The following is a 16,278-nucleotide window of genomic DNA, read 5'->3' as shown; positions in this document are numbered from 1 at the left end:
TTCCATTAAATAAATAAAAATATTCTGACTTCTCATCTCGATGCCATGTCATCCAGGTGCGATTTTCAATGAGTAGAAATAATTACACGTTTATATGAACGTCGAAATAGCGAAAAACTTCCGAAAAATTAAAAAACGGCAATGTGGTGACATGAAACCAAGCCCACGCAGGCATGAATCGCCATTTTAACTTAGGATTATCACCGGTCATTTCCTGGTGAATGTAGTAATTAACGTGAATTGGAAGAAAATGACAGATGTCTTGACTCCTAGGTGCATATTCAGGTTTGAGCGGTCACGCATATGTCTGCTATATTAACAAAGGATAAGTAGTCTATCATAGGGTAGGGGTCAGCAGCGACCACTATGTTAAGCGAGCGCCTGAACTTACACAATACGATTCTTATGACAGAAAACAATTAATTCAAGAACTGTAAGTTCTTTAATGACTTCTAAGGGTTTTAAGCTACTCATGACTAGAACACAACACTTTTTCTTCTCTTCCAGGTGGCGGCCTGGGTTCGAAGGAGTCACTGGAAGCTTTAGATAAAAACTTTAACCATCTTTTTGCTTCTACTATGGATGCAGAACTGATCGAACGAATAAGAAATTTTTATTTTGGGAGCGAACCAATAACCGAAAAGCTGCTCATGAATGTGTCAAATGTAAGTATATTCTTAATATACTGTTGGCATAATCTGTTAGCTATTTTCGAATGTAGAGCAATATGCCTTGTACAACCTTCCATTATAAATAGTTGTAACCTGAGTAAATACACTCGCGAAATAAGAAAACGTGGTCCTGCAATGAGCGAACACAGTTTTCCTTGTCTTGTTACCCAGACTTGTTCGGAGAAATTTGACCATCTTAAGTGGATTTTTATTTATTATCTTTTTAACGGTTCATTACGATATTTACCAGTGTTTCAGATTGTAGTGTTTACATTATTATATTGATAGAAATATCAACTTGAAGAAAAAGTGTGTACCTTATTATTACACATTGGCCTCCCAGAGTCTGTTTTACATTTGCAGCACAAGTATAAATATCGCTTTTCACTATGTCATCTGCTATTACTAAGCATAATTTCTCAAATTTTAGGTATAATATGAAATTATCGATACTTTTTTCTACAGCACTACTGTCGTTATATTATGCTATGTTGCAAACAAAGATTCGCTGTTTCCCTCTTTGACTGGCCTTTTTATAGTACAGTACTATTTTTCGAAAATGTGTTGAGATGTATGCTGACTATCGTTGTGGTTTGTGAAATGTTGATTGGGGAGAGGGAGCAGTCTGTAAGCAAATGTGTGTACGTTAATTTCTGTACAGCTCACGTGTTCGCGCTTCTACAGGGTGTTTGAGCAGAGCTTCATAGTACACATTTTTCCACTGTTTATGTGACGTTCACTTGTTCGTCCATCTTGTTCTGTTGTTCTGGGCACGAATGTTGAATTTATTATTGTGTCTGTGCATTGTGACGTCTAAGAAACTTAGCTTTGTGATTGTACACAATGCTTTAAACCCTTCAGTATGTGGTACGCTGTTCATCTGGAACGGTCAGCTTAAAAGACTATTTCCCACGTAGACTCGCTGGCAGCACCTCTGGAAATGAAATACGTCTTCGAGATACAAACAGCTTGGCGCGATCGAACTGGATCGTTTGTGAAATAGCCCTTGCCAGTTTTGGCGCAGAGAAACTAAGGTCCACGTACGCATGTTCATTAAAATGGATATAAACTTTTGTCCTCCTCCTTCAGAGTGTATTTACACAATACAAAAACCAGTTCACAGCTAAATCCTTGTCTTTGAAATGAAAAGATACGTAAGCCCAGTAGACTGTAAGCCACAGAAAACTAAAGTACAGTATTTAGAGTCAATATAAGAGGAATGGAATGTCTAGTTGTGCAAAAAACACTGTATCAGATGAAAAATATCCAGTACAGTCGACCAAGTGCCGAGTTACTCGAAGACCACAGATGGCTGCTCCATGTCGCAGCGGACGGGAGGCTTCCCAGTAGGCAGGCTGGCGTCGGATGACCTATCGTGGGATGACTCCAGGAGAGTTTATCATTGAAGAACCGTGGCATCAATCGGTGCAAAAGCCCAGAGATCTCGTCTACGGAGAACTGGCTGGCCACTGCTCCTTAGAGAACGTGTTGCGAAACTGTTGCCCAGAGTGTGGTGGAGGTAGGTTGTTCCTCTAACCTTTTGAGCTGATCCTTTCCTTAAAAATATTTATAGCAAAGCTGACCGGCTGTGTAGCAATTTGGGGCAGCTAGTACTGGTGTGCCCAGCGCCTGTTCAGCGAGCCTCCTTCTTGCTGAAGGAAGTCCGAGACATCTCGCGGAAGCGTTCTCGAAGGTAGGGACCGCCCTTCAGCTGACGGACCAGTTCCGTCGGTTAGTTCGGAGGGAAGTGAAGAGCCAACTTGAGAGTTCAGTTCTGGACACATTTAAGACGTCCTATACATTGTGCTTCGCATTTCACCAGACTACCACTACATACTCTGAGTGGCTATAGTATTGATCTGTAGATTCAGAACTGGGTGAAGCTAGCGGAAACGCGCTTTCGCCAAGCAGCTTACATTTTGGTTGTTGAGGAGTCACGTAAGGCGCAGTCGAACATGATATCCAAATGTTTCACTCTATTCGACCATGGAAACGACCTTCCTTGTTGTCTGGAGGTGGGAAACCTACAGGCAAGAGCCGTAAAGCGAGTGGTGATGTGGGACTTCCGTGAGTTGCACGCAGGATGATGATGGTGGCTCAGGTAACAGGGTCGTCGAGGTCACTTTGAAGTTGTCGCTGCAGAATATGTGGGTGTCTGCTGGTGCTGAGGAGCGTGGTGTCATCTATATATAACGCCACATGGGTGTTCTGCAACTATGGCATATTACTTGCGGAGAGGATGTACAACAAGGGTCACAGAATGGAACCTCGCGAGACACTGATATGGATGTGGCGGCAAAATGATTCACATGAGTAGGCATGGACGTGGAAAGTACGATCGTGCAGGTAGCACCTAAGAAGCCAGACGTGTGACAAAGGGACCCTAGCACTAATAATTTGACGAGGAGGCCCTCGTCTCACATGGAATCAAATTCTCAGGGAACAACGAGGAGGACACCTCTGAGCCAGCTGCTGTAGCCGAGTGGATCTAGGCGCGCAGTCCGGAACCGTGCGACTGCTAAGGTCGCAGGTTCGAATCCTGCCTCGGGCATGGATGTGTGTGATGTCCTTAGGTTAGTTAGGTTTAAGTAGTTCTAAGTTCTGGGGGTCTGATGACCACAGATGTTATGTCCCATAGTGCTCAGAGCCATTTGAACCATTTTTGACACCTCTGAAGTATCCTCGGCATTCCACTGCTTCCTGGGATTCTCTTTCAGCTGCATCATTTGGAGTAAGGTGTCGAATGGTTGCACCAGAATCCAAATCGTTCACTGGGAAGGAGCTGTTCTCACGGATGTGGACTTGCAGTCTCTTCAGATGCAACCACTCAAAAACGTCAGAGAGCGAATGAAGAAATCTGTTTGGGCGATAACTAGTAGAGGATCGAGGATCCTTGTGTGGCTTGTGGATAGCCACTATCTCTGCATGCATCCATGCTTTGGAGTACTACACCGTCCTCAGAATGGCATTGAAGCCAGCAGTGATCTCGATACAGGCGAGTGGTGGCAGGCGCTCAGTATCTGGTTTGTGATTACATCAGCCTTTCCAGCCTTCTTTTCATTGAGACTCCTCCACTGATCTTCGATATCCTCTACCGTTAAAGGTCCAATGTCGTCATCTGCGTCACACCTCCTCTAGAGTACCAAAAGCTGCTCAGCAAGCATAGCGTTGTGGCTGGGATTAACGGGATGCTCCACCGAAGTGCAGTTGTCAGTGAAGATAGTCACAGCACGTTAGGCTCCTCGTGACGACGTCGCCGGCCTGAAGCGGTGAATTACATTATTTCTTGTGGAGAAACCACTGGATGTCCTTCCACACAAAACCATTAGCTTATAGAAGATGCTGTGGTTGCGTCCACATTTGTCTCATGGCTAATCGTCGCCTCCACTGGGTGCAGAATCGATGATTTGCAGGAAGACACCAGACATGGCATTATGAAGCACTGCATCCGCACCCAGCACTGCAGGGTCCGGCGTCTCCTGCATAGAGGCGCCTAGGAGGACGCGGATATCATCCCAGCTGATTCTGCAAATACTAATCCCTCACCAGTGCATAGGAGCACCGTCGGTCGAGAGTTCAAGCACGAAAGGATTGTTATCTTTGTGCTAGCAGACACCATGTAGAGTAGTCCTTTACAGATCGCAAAATCTTGAACATCGGGTTGCATCCTTGTCCAGAAGAGAAAATGGTTTGTGAATGTGGTTCAACAGTGATTTCTTGAAGCTGCTCAACCTCATGTACAAGCGCCTGGAGCTGATATTCATTGCCCAAGAGTGACATGCCATTGTTTGGCATTAAAATCTCCCCTGAGGAAAAACCTGCCTTGGAGATAAAGTAGGATACAGAAATCAGCTGGATTCTAATTTTCAAGAGGAGGCCAGTATGTAGTGATAAAGTCATTCTAACCATCGGCCACGTCAACAGTGACCTCAGTAGCCTCCAGTAACAGAAGGTGTGGAGGTTGCAGCAGGTGATGGTGATCGTTTGATCGCACTAAATGGCCATATCAACGTCTGCTGTTGGGTATTACACGTGGAACAGCGGAAGAAATTTGCTACATGAACATTGGCCCCTTCTTTAGGGTGGGTTTCTATTATATATCAGATATCGATGGCTTCCTCACGGAAAAAGTGACGAATTCGTCTTGTTGGATGTGTATACCACTGGCACTCCACATACAGGAAACGCATCATCGATGATAATGGCCACGGACAGATGTGTAATACGTCGTGATGGATGCCTTAGTGGCTTGCTGAACTGCTGCAGTTAGCTGGTTGTGGTAGTTGCTCCAAGTCTTGGATGAGATCCCAGAGAGTGTTCATCATTGTGGTGATCATGATCAGTAGACTTGTGAGGTCGTTCGATCAGAGGAGGCATCCTTGGCCACACGAGGAGGTGTTGCAGAAGGAATAGTAGCTTTATTGATGACAGTACAGGGGCTGCCGTTGTTGGTCGCAGTACAATTCCGCTCTCCTCGGTGTTATCGTCGTATAGAGACGTGCTGTATATCTGGGTGGCATGGTGAAGAGGAAGTGCCTTGGTCCAGAGAAGATTCTGACGGTGTAGAAACGGATGATCGCTGAACAGGCTACAGTTGTGGCTGCTGTGGGGCAGTCATGCGCCAGGGACTGCCAATTTGGAGGTTACATCCTCACGCACTGGCGCAGCAGAACTCTTCTTTTGCTAGGTGGAGGTATTGTCCTTTCTGCTGTACAGCTGCTTTCTTGAAGGCTTTACAGTCCTTGTAACTGGAGACAAGAGCGACTTTGCAGTTGTTACGTTTCAGTTTGTCGACTACTTTCTTCAGGTTGTAGTCAATGCTGGTGTCATGGCCGGCATACTTGATCCAGCAAGAGGGCAGTGGCAGATGAAATGTCCACTCTTCTGACACCGGAAGTACTGGGGGCTACAACGACTGGAGCGAAGATCTTATATCGTTTTTTTATGTGCCAGCAAGGTAAATGATTGTGTACATCTTTCGGTTGAACTGAGTGTGTTGGACCATCAACAGAAACAATGGAGTCGCAGAGCGAGTTTTCGGAGACCAGAATATACTGTATGTTTTCTGCGACAATGCTGAAACGCAGGTCTCGTAGACCGAGACTAAACTGTTTTAGGGCCTGTTGCAAAGGTGTAGAACAGAACATTTTTCTGATAGGGAAATGCCACGTTCTTGCAGTTATCTTCAGTCACTTGTGTGCAGATCTTGTATAAATTCTTCCCATTAGGCCACACTTCGAAGACGTGACCGATGAAGACGTCCCGTAATTTATGGTGTAGTGTGTGATATTCGCCGGAGTACTGCAGCTCTAGCAGCGGTGTTTTCGGCGTTTACAGTGCAGCGACGGCTTCTTGGTGTTCTGCTATCGCTTCCCGAAATCCTGGTGTGTCCTTTTTAGCCACTGAATCGAAAGAATGCTTTGTCTGTTGCGGCTCGATGGTATGCAGGCGACGTGTTTTAAAGGCGTGTTTAGTCATTTGGGAGCATTCCACATCACATATGTGGAGCTAGACTTTTGCGATGGTTACGCAACTAGTTTAAGCGACGACGTTGGCACTGGTGGCTTGATTGTTGCCGACTTAGTTGATAAGAACCAGCAGAGAAGGAAGCACCGGCTAGGCGGGATCGGTAGCAATATCTTCAGCGCCTACCGACGATGTATCCACATATTCTTCTCGGGCTCCGCTTCCACAGCATCATTCATCATAGTGGGGTGACGGGCTACGGTTTCCGACCGATTGAGGTCTGAAGGTTGCCAACCGATAGGTTCCAGATCCCCTCGGAGGAGGCTCAGTCCGCGATGGCAGTACGCACATTTATAACGCTCGACATTTCGCACTCGAATGGGGGGGGGGGGGGGGGGGGCATAATCATGCTCCGGCCTAGGTAATGTTGAGGCACCACGATACTGTGAGACTTGATCCGGCGAAAACGTGTGAATCCTTACTGACCCTGGCCACCTGTAAAGATATTACTGCCATCTGCAAGCGAGTCGTGCAGTCTGAAATGCAGTGGCGTTCACCGATGTAGCCCCTGCAATTTATCGGTTAGGCCATCCCCAAAGTAGTACTGTTATGTTGGAGGCCTATGAGCCCCGACATAGTGGTTCCTAGACACACACAGTAAGTCTGTTGTCTTTTTGACGGATCACGCAATATGTGAGTTGAACGACAGCACTGTTTACGAGACAGTGAATGGGAAAAGATTTTCTATATGCGGAAGAGGCGTGGAGATTTACAGTGACGTTGCTCACTACAGTTAGGAGCGTTGTCATACATCTGTCAATGAGTTGTCATTGTCAAACAAGGGAAAATCCAGGATGGAATGTAACAATACGAGAGAAGGAAAGTTGCTACTCACCATACAGAGGAGATGCTGAGCCGCGACAAGCACAATAAAAAGATTCACGCCATTAAGGCCTGTGTCAGCAGTATACACACATACTCACACGCGCACACACACACACACACACACACACACACACACACACACACACACACGCGCGCGCGCGCGCAAGCACAATTTGCTCACACATCTGCAGTCTCAGAGGGCTGCGATCAGCAACACCAGTGCATGATGAGAGTGGCGACTGGATGGGGGTAAGGAGGACGCTGGGGCGGAGCGGGAGGGATAGTATGGTGGGAGTGGCGGACAGTCAAGTGTTGCAGTTTAGACGGAGAGTAGGAGAGAAGGTGCGGAGGGGGGAGGGGGTAAGTAGCGGAAAGTAGAGAAACAAATATAAAAATTAAAGAAATTAAAATACTGGGTGTGGAGGTGAAATGACGGCTGTGTAGTGCTGGAATGGGAACAGGGAGGGGGCTGGATGGGTGAGGACAGTGACTAACAAAGGTTGAGGCCAGGAGAGTTACAGGAACGTAGGATGTATTGCAGTGAAAGTTCCCACCTGCACAATTCAGAAAAGCTGGTGTTGGTGGGAAGGATCCATACGCCACAGGCTGTGAAGTGGTCATTGAGATGAGGGGTATCATGTTTGGCAGCGTGTTCAGCTGCAGGGTGGTCCCCTTTTTTTTTTGGCCAGAGTATGTCGGTGGCCGTTCATGCGGACAGACAGCTTGTTGGTTGTCATGCCTACAAAGAACGCATCACAGTGGTTGCAGCTTAACTTGTAGATCACAGTTAGCCCTGCCTTTGATGTGATAGGTATTTTGCATCTAGGTCTATTACAGGGGTATGAGCCATGAGGTAAGGGATTGGGAGCTGGGGTTGTGTAAGGATGGACTAGTATATTGTGCAGGTTCGGGGACGGCGGAATACCACGGTAGGAGGGGTGGGAAGGATACTGGGTAGGACATTTCTCATTTCAGGGCACGACAAGAGGTAATCCAAACCCTGACGGAGAACGTAATTCAGTTGCTCCAGTCCTAGATGGTGCTGAGTTACGACGGGAATGCTCCTCTGTGGCCAGACTGTGGGATTTTAGTACATGGAGGGAGATTCGTTTTTGTACGAGGATGAGAGGATAATTACAGTCAGTGAAGGCTTCAGTGAGACTCTAGCTATATTTAGAGAAGGATTGCTGGTCACTGCAGATGCGACGACCACGGGTAGCTAGGCTGTACGGAAGGGACTTCTTGGTATGAAACGGGTGGCAGATGTCGAAGTGGAGGTATTTCTGGTGGTTAGTAGGTTTGTTATGGACGGAGGTACTGATGTAGCCGTCTCTGCGGCAGAGGTCAACATCTAGGAAGATGGCTTTTTGGGTTGAGTGGGACCAGGTGAAGGAAATGGGGGAGAAGTTGTTGAGGGTCTGGAGGAATGTGAATAAGGTGTCCTCACCTTCAATCCAGATAGCAAAGATGTCATCAATGAATCTGAACCAGGTGAGGGGTTTAGGATTCTGGATTTTTAGGATGGATTCCTCTAGATGGCCCATGAATAGGTTAGCATAGGATGGTGCCAAGCGGGTGACTATAGCCGTACCGCGGATTTGTTTGTAGGTAATGTCTTGAAGGGAGAAGTAATTGTGGATGAGGATATAGTTGGTCATGGAGACTAGGAAGGAGGTTGTTGGTTTGGAATCCATAGGGCGTCTGGAAAGGTAGTGTTCGATAGCAGTAAGGCCATGGGCATTAGGAATGTTAGTGTGCCGCTATAACTGAAATAAAATAAAACTAATGTCAATGGCGAGTTTTAACATTGTTTCTTGCAAGTGTGAGCTTAGAGCTTTTCTAATGTGCTCCCTCGGTCGGCTGACATGATTTCAGTGGGTTTTGAAGATAATGAAATGAATGAATGAAAATAGCCTGTTGTCCCATTGAGGGTAAAGGCCTCTTACAAGTAGGGGTAGCTGCTTTTAAAGACTCGCGCGATGAGCTAGAACACGGAAGAGGGTACCGCACTTGATGCACACTACACATTGAATTACACTTGATCACTTAGTTGTAGCTCTAGTTCCCTCCACTCCTTTCTGTTTTTGGCTATGCTGGCCCACTGTCTTCCTGCTTGGTTTCTGAATAAGTCCAACTATTTGCGTCTTGGTCCTTCTGAGAGTGTCCTGCCGGTGTAGGGATCCCATGTGGTAGCTCATGCCGTCCATCTGTCGCCTTGCAGCATCGCCACGTGGCCGCCCCTTTTCCATTTCGTCTTCGTAGACTGTTGTGCTATGTCTATTGTTGCTGACATCTTGTGTATCGAGGTGTTCGATATTCTGTCTTTCAGAGAGATGCCAAGGATCTTCCTCTGCATTTTCCTTTGGCGTACCTGTAGAGTGTTTCTCTCTTTGGCTTTAAGAGCCCTTGTCTGACATCCATACAGTAACACTGGAAAAACGCAGCTATCAAGTGCCTCCATTTTGAGCCTCCGATCAGGGTTCTGTCTGGCAATATGAACTTTAAGGCGCAGAAAGCTTTCCAACTTAAGGAAACTCTTCGTTTTATTTCGTTTTCCATTTTGTTGTAAATTAAATTATTTGGGCTAGCTATATGTATTATGATTCATACATTATTTTCGTTCCTTCGAGATATATTGGGGTTTCCAATCCATTTGTCATCACTTGCGACTTAGATTTGTTTATTGTGAGTCCCGCCATCTTGCTATGTCTGCTAAACTCCTGGAGCACTGACTGCAGTTACCCTGTAGTTTTGGCGAACAGGACTACGTCGTCAGCGAAGCTCAAATTATTTGATAGCCTCTTGCCGTTGAGGCATATTCCGCATATTCCGTCTTTCTTATCCATTTTTAGGTTTCTGAATATGTTCTCTAGTATGTAGGTAAATAGTTTTGTGGAGATGGGATCCCCTTGTCTAACTCCTCATTCCATGCGGAAAGGGTGGCCTGTCTTTGCGGTTTTAACTTTAGCGAAGTTGTGGTTTTGAATATTCCTTAGTAATTGGATGTATTTTGTCTCTTCTTCTTGATTTCTTAGTGCTTGAAGTATGTTTCGGTGTTAGATGGTATCGAATGCTTTGCTGTAATCAACAAAAGCAAGGTACGTATATTTTGAGGTGGCGATCTGCCGATTTTTCTATTATATGATTAATGGTTTGAATATGGTCCACTATACTAAATTCTTTCGGGGATCCTGCTTCTTCTGACGGTTGGTTCTCGTCTAGTGTTTTTGTTAATCGCCTTGTTAATATTTTCGTGTACAGTTCTTAGGGGTCTATAATTATACATATCATCTTTCGTATCTTTTTGTGCAAAAGTACAATCCTACTTGTTTTCCACTGATCGGGAATGTCTTCGGTTTGTATGATTTTGTTGAATACTTCTGTAATGATTGGTGTTAGGAGATCTTGGGCTTATTTTAAGAGCTCATTGTATATTTTTCATTTCAGTGATAGATGTTCTAACCTCGCTGTGTATTATAGCGGGAATGGTTTCAGTGGTGTTTGGGTCTGGATCGACAGGGTTGTTGTCTGTGGCTTTGTTTGGTAGTGAATTTTTGTATATTGCTTCGTAGATTTCCGTTGCGGATTTGGTTGTATCCTCTCTTGTATTTAGATGTTCTTCCGCCTGATTCTTCGTTTTGGCTGCGTGGAGTAGCCGTGCGGTCTAGGGCGCATTGCCACGGTTCGCGTGGTCTAGGGCCCATTGACAAGGTTCGCGCGGCTACCCCCATCGGAGGTTCGAGTCCTCCCTTGACCATGGGTGTATGTGTTGTCCTTAGCGTAAGTTAGTTTATGTTAGGTTAAGTAGTGTCTAAGCCTAGACACCGATGACCTCAGCAGTTTGGTCCCATAGGAACTTACCACAAACTTCAAAGAAAAAAATTATTCGTTCCTAGTATCCATTGTTTCCCGCATTGTGCGCTTATACTCCCTTTTCCTAATTGATTTGTTTGTTTCTAGTATTTGTCTCGTTGTTGCTGATCGGTTCTCGCGGATATCTTTCTGTATTTCTCTTTTCGTTATTTTGTCTAGTTTTTCCAACTCTTCTTTATTCTTGTGTGAAATATCTCTAGTTTTTAACATTATCGATCTGTGGTCGATTAGCTGTATGGTACACTGACTTAATTTGCCTGTACTTTTCTTCCTTTTTCTCGTCTTTGCTTGTGTCCTTGTGAGCTTGGTATATGCATTTTTCTAATGCGTTATACGTTTTGTGGGTGCCTTGTTTTGTATTGATATTTGCGTGTTGTAGTTGCTTCTGTAGTTCTTGTTTAGATTTGTCTCTGTTCGGTTTTTCTATTTCTGTTTTGCTTGCCTTTCCTATGTTTCTTCTTTTCTTTAGAATTTTTATTTTTACCCTCACCATTCTGTGGTCTGTGCTAAATTTGAATTGTGAGATTACTTGGATGTTCTTTATCATGTTTTGTTTGTCCGTTAGAGTGTAATCTATTTCGTTTCTGTCTCGCCATCTGGCGAGCGCCAAGTCCATCTTAGGTTTTGATTTTTCCTGAAGAAGCTGTTGGTTATTTTCAGTTTGTGTTCGTGAGCAAATTTTACCATTCTTTCTCCCCTCCTGTTCCTTGTTCCAAAGCAGTGAGGTCCAACTGGGTCTTCGTCATTGTTACTGCAGGGGCCGACTTTACTGTTGAAATTTCCATTAAAATTATGAATCAAGTACACAGCGTTGTCCTTTCATAATAGAAAGTTTTTTTGCATGGTATGGTTTCCTGTTAGAAATTTGGTTCGATAAGTTTGAATGTTGTGGTGTCAGTGTAGGTGGATAGTCGATGTGAAAGTGTGATGTCCGTGTGTAGTCTAACCTTGCGTTTTGCTTTTTTGGGTACAGTGACAAGAAAGACAGAAGGAGCAAAATGCTACCGACACGGAGAACAGTAGTGTATTAGAGGACAGGGTGTCATCGCATGTACACTAAGAACAGACAAATATGCTTACAGCGCCAAGTCTCTTTTCACCGTCACTGTCTCCCTCTTGTTCTCTGTTACTGATACTATCTCATGAATTCCTTCCTACTGCTCCTGTTTTTTCTCATTCTCATTCTCTCTCTCTCTCTCTCTCTCTCTCTCTCTCTCTCTCTCTCTCTCCTTCTTCCTCCTTGCCATTGCCATAGACTCTGTTTCTCACAATGACTGGCTCTCACTTAATTTCACTTTCTCCCTTTCTTTATTCCTCTCCCAGTGGCACTTTCTCCTTCACTTTTTTCTAGCACTGTTCTGTCACTGTCAACTACGTTCCGCTGCCACAATGTCGCTCACTTTATCTCACATTGCCACTGTCCCCTTCACTCTTTCTCCACCACAACCACTGTCTACTAGAGCCCTGCAAACGCGTGGCCAATAATCTGCATGGCCTGTAAGCGCCTGCAGCGCGCAAGTGAGAGCGTGAATGCGCTCCGCGAACGTTGGCGGAAGTTGCCGAAGGCTTCGGATGATAATTACAACCGCCGGAGCCGTTGTACATCTAGGTACGCGGCTGACACAGCCGCGTGAAGACTTGTTCGCAGTCACGCGGATTTCACGTGCCTGCACTCACTCGCCGCATGGCCTGAGAGTTTTGCAGCGTGCGCATGTACGATGATCTTCACTTGCCACTAAACTTGGACGAAATTCATGTGAATGACGAATAACGAATACAGATATAAATTATTATTGGTTACTCGTTAATAACAAATATTATTCGAAACATTATTCACTTACATGAATAAAAACAGTTATTGTTCATCTGTGAATCAAAAGTGTTAAGAATAATAGATAAGTCTGTAATCCAGCGCCATTCATTGCTCATATTCTTTGTCATATATTAAATGAGTGTACTTTTAGTTTCTTTTAAATTAGTTTTCGGAACAACTCTTATTTTCAGTTACCGCACCGGAAACTTTCATTGATTTCCGGAGATTTACCGTTGTCACACTAAAGATAATACGTTGTACACAAGTAATGCACTTCTGAATTCTTCATGACAACGACATATGACTTACAGTTTACAATCTCCTTCAGCAAAACTCGAGAAATCGTCAATACCACTATAGTTGTTGGCTGATAATTCATTGTAATTCTACTTTAACTTCACTTGTCAAATCATATTCAAAATAAAATATTCTTTCTACGCTATAATATCATTCGAAACTCGTGACCCATTTTCTTTGACATTTCTTAAGGTATTACATATTTGAAGATCTTTTAAAGACTCCTGTCATACAGGTGAACTACAATAATTGCTTTTAAATCATAGATAAGACATAACTGCTTTAACTGCAGTTGGTGTAGAAAGGCGAGAATCGTGTTTCAGTCGTCTCTTGATACCTTCAATATACAACAGTTGCAAGTGTGCTGCAATATTACGAACTCTTATGTACTCGAACCCAATGTCTCTTCAGAAATTTTTGAATCACAAATGTGTACGTAACTGCGTAGACACATGTATCATCAAAAAAATATTCCATATTTGAAAGGCAAGCTTACTCAGAGTGAATTTTAGAACATTCTGGATGACTCTGGACGCCCAGCAGCATTCTATAAACTTTATAGGAGATTTTAGATTGAAACATCTGGCGAAGTTAGTAGTTAACAACCGCTGTGGTCTCACTTGGGTCACTCATTTTGTAGCACTACAAACACAAAGAAATTGCTTAATGATATCGAGGAGACTTTCATATCCGACAATGTTAGCAATCTAAGAAAGATGTTGAAGATTAAGAGTTTTTATCGATGCACTCTCATCGTTGGCTGCTTACGCAGAATTCTTTCACATGTTAGCAGCGGGAGGAGGCGACTTACTAGCAGGTGCAGAGACAGTGTAATGGAGACTATCCGGTAGTGTAATAGGGCTGCAACGCACGCGTTAGCCCGTCTGCGGAGGCCAAACTGCTGCAACAATAAAACAGTGACAGTGCATTGCAGCCCTCAGAATGAGAAGCTGTGGTTTCCCAACTGCGGCAGCCATTAGATCACGTCGGACTGCATTGCAGCCACCTGGCTCTGCATAGCTAGTTGTGATCAGGGTGTCTCTTGGAGAGCGTATATGTCTGCCTTCGCGTCTGTGCACCTTCGAATTAGGCAGACCTTGCTTGCATCCTGAAACAAAGTTCACAATGACTTTGGACAGCTTGTAGTGCCTAGAAGGATGTATAGCAGTCTTCAAATTTATAGCCATAGCTTTCTGCCACAGTTTTGTAAAACAGAGCTTGCTTTTTTTTATGGAAACTGCATATTCCTCTCGAACATCCATTAGGCGATGAAAAGTACTCCATTTATTTGCCAGAGTACTAAGCGTCATTCCATAAACCGTCTAGTCCGAGAAAATCGGTAGCTAATGATACTTTTCTTGTTTCTTAAATTCTTTCCTCCATAAGGACGCACTAAATTTCTTGATAAACCAAATGCATCATCTCCGACAATGACACCCAGCATCGATACGCCACTGTCACTTATGGGGCTTCTCTCCGATATGGGTAAGTTATCAAACGAGTTTTTCATGCAAAATTCATTCCTTAAAAGTAGATAAGTCACTATATGCTCAGTATGGTCCAACATCTACTGTATGTAAGTCAGCTTAAAATCCGGATCGTAGAAATCAAATAAAATAACGGAAAAATAATTTTTGTAGTGAGCCTGGATAACGTGGCTTTTCCTCTGTTGTGAGAAAAAAGACATAACAGAATGAGATTTTCACTGTGCAGCGGAGTATGCGCTGATATGAAACTTCCTGGCAGATTAAAACTGTGTGCCCGACCGAGACTCGAACTCGGGACCTTTGCCTTTCGCGGGCAAGTGCTCTATCAAAGTTTGGAAGGTAGGAGACGAGGTACTGGCAGAAGTAAAGCTGTGAGTACCGGGCGTGAGTCGTGCTTCGGTAGCTCAGTTGGTAGAGCACTTGCCCGCGAATGGCAAAGGTCCCGAGTTCGAGTCTCGGTCGGGCACACAGTTTTAATCTGCCAGGAAGTTTCAAGACATAACAGATTTCACGTCCAACTCGTTCGACTGATCGCTCTGAATGGCCGTCAGCTGGCTGCTCAACATTGCGGCTGTCTCAACCAGGCTGTCTAGTGCATTATAAGTCTCTGACTGCAAAGGCCGTCCGCCCATAAGTATATTTATGTTTCATTTGTTACACTGTGGGTCAAGTAAAGCCGTTCTACCACGACTGAACAAACTTATACATCCAATTAGTGGGAGATCTACATTTCAACATGTACTACGAAACCCGGTGCTACTTTATTTGGTATTATAGTCACTGTTACAAATGAAAGAAGCACTACGTTACAGATGGCATCACAGGATAATTTGAGGATAGGACTGTAAAGCTTTAGTTTTTAAGTCTGGAATTTATGCCACTGAGCCGCAGAGGCACATTTCTAGACAAACCATGAAGTTATTTATCAAACAGAAACCGCACTGTACGAAGGAAACCAGTACCAATTCTGTATAAGGAGTAAACAAAGAAAATATTATGGCGTTATATGTTATTCGTTATTTAATTTACAAGTAATTTATTGGCGAATAAATTTGTTTGAATAATCTACTTATTCGACTAATTATCCAGACAAAAATTTATTCGAATGGTACCCATCTCTTCTGATGTCTACATCTTATGCTTCCTTTCTCTTTTAGTTCATTTTATCAAATATAATTAGTTGTATTAGTTCATTTGTTCGATTTACTCACCAGTAGCTGGATTGAATAGTTTGGTCTCATACTCCTCAACATAAATATCTTTAATTTGTGTATTTCGAAACATGTCTCAACTCCGGAGCAGTTTTAGCAACTGACGGAAAGTGGGCATTATTTCAGCATCTGTTCTTTCACGCAAATATTAAGTTCTTCAGCTGGAACAATGACTTTCAGTAACATTCAATATTCGACAGTCAATTTAAATTTCATTGTACTGTGATTAAACTTGGTGAACCTCCGGTATACTGCACACACTTTCTCGATAGAAAACACGGAGAATCAACAACTGAAAAGAAATTCTAAATCTAAATGCATTCGTTCGTTCGTTCGTTTGCTGGCATCATCAGTGCCAATACTCGTGACGAAGCTGTGTAGAGCTCATGTTTCCTTACCAGCGTCGCAAAGCCACGCGGCTGTTGCCCATCATTCGGTGAGTGAGCGCCACACGATACCGAGTGGGTGAACTGCCAGCCGCGTGATTCAGCGTCGACATAGACGAACGCTACTCAAGCGGATTCGGAAAGTGAATGCAGTGCTCTGCTGTATGCGCTGATTACTGTGACCATGGC

At 44.1% G+C, this 16,278-nt stretch overlaps 1 protein-coding gene across 1 annotated transcript in view; it reads left to right on the top strand.

Annotated features, from left to right (window-relative positions):
- Positions 1-511: 511 nt before the first annotated feature.
- The window catches only part of LOC126334682 (uncharacterized), a 42,931-nt gene continuing 27,164 nt past the window's right edge, over positions 512-16,278 (top strand). The window contains exon 1 of the mRNA XM_049997158.1: positions 512-665. Coding sequence (XP_049853115.1) covers positions 579-665 — 87 coding nt within the window. The 5' untranslated portion in view covers positions 512-578. The remainder of the gene's footprint in view (positions 666-16,278) is intronic.

This window comes from Schistocerca gregaria, chromosome 2 (genome assembly GCF_023897955.1).
Source record: "Schistocerca gregaria isolate iqSchGreg1 chromosome 2, iqSchGreg1.2, whole genome shotgun sequence".
NCBI classification, from domain to species: Eukaryota; Metazoa; Arthropoda; class Insecta; order Orthoptera; family Acrididae; genus Schistocerca; species Schistocerca gregaria.
The sequence above is the reverse complement of the archived record's forward strand: the minus strand, read 5'-3'. Positions and strand labels throughout refer to the sequence as shown.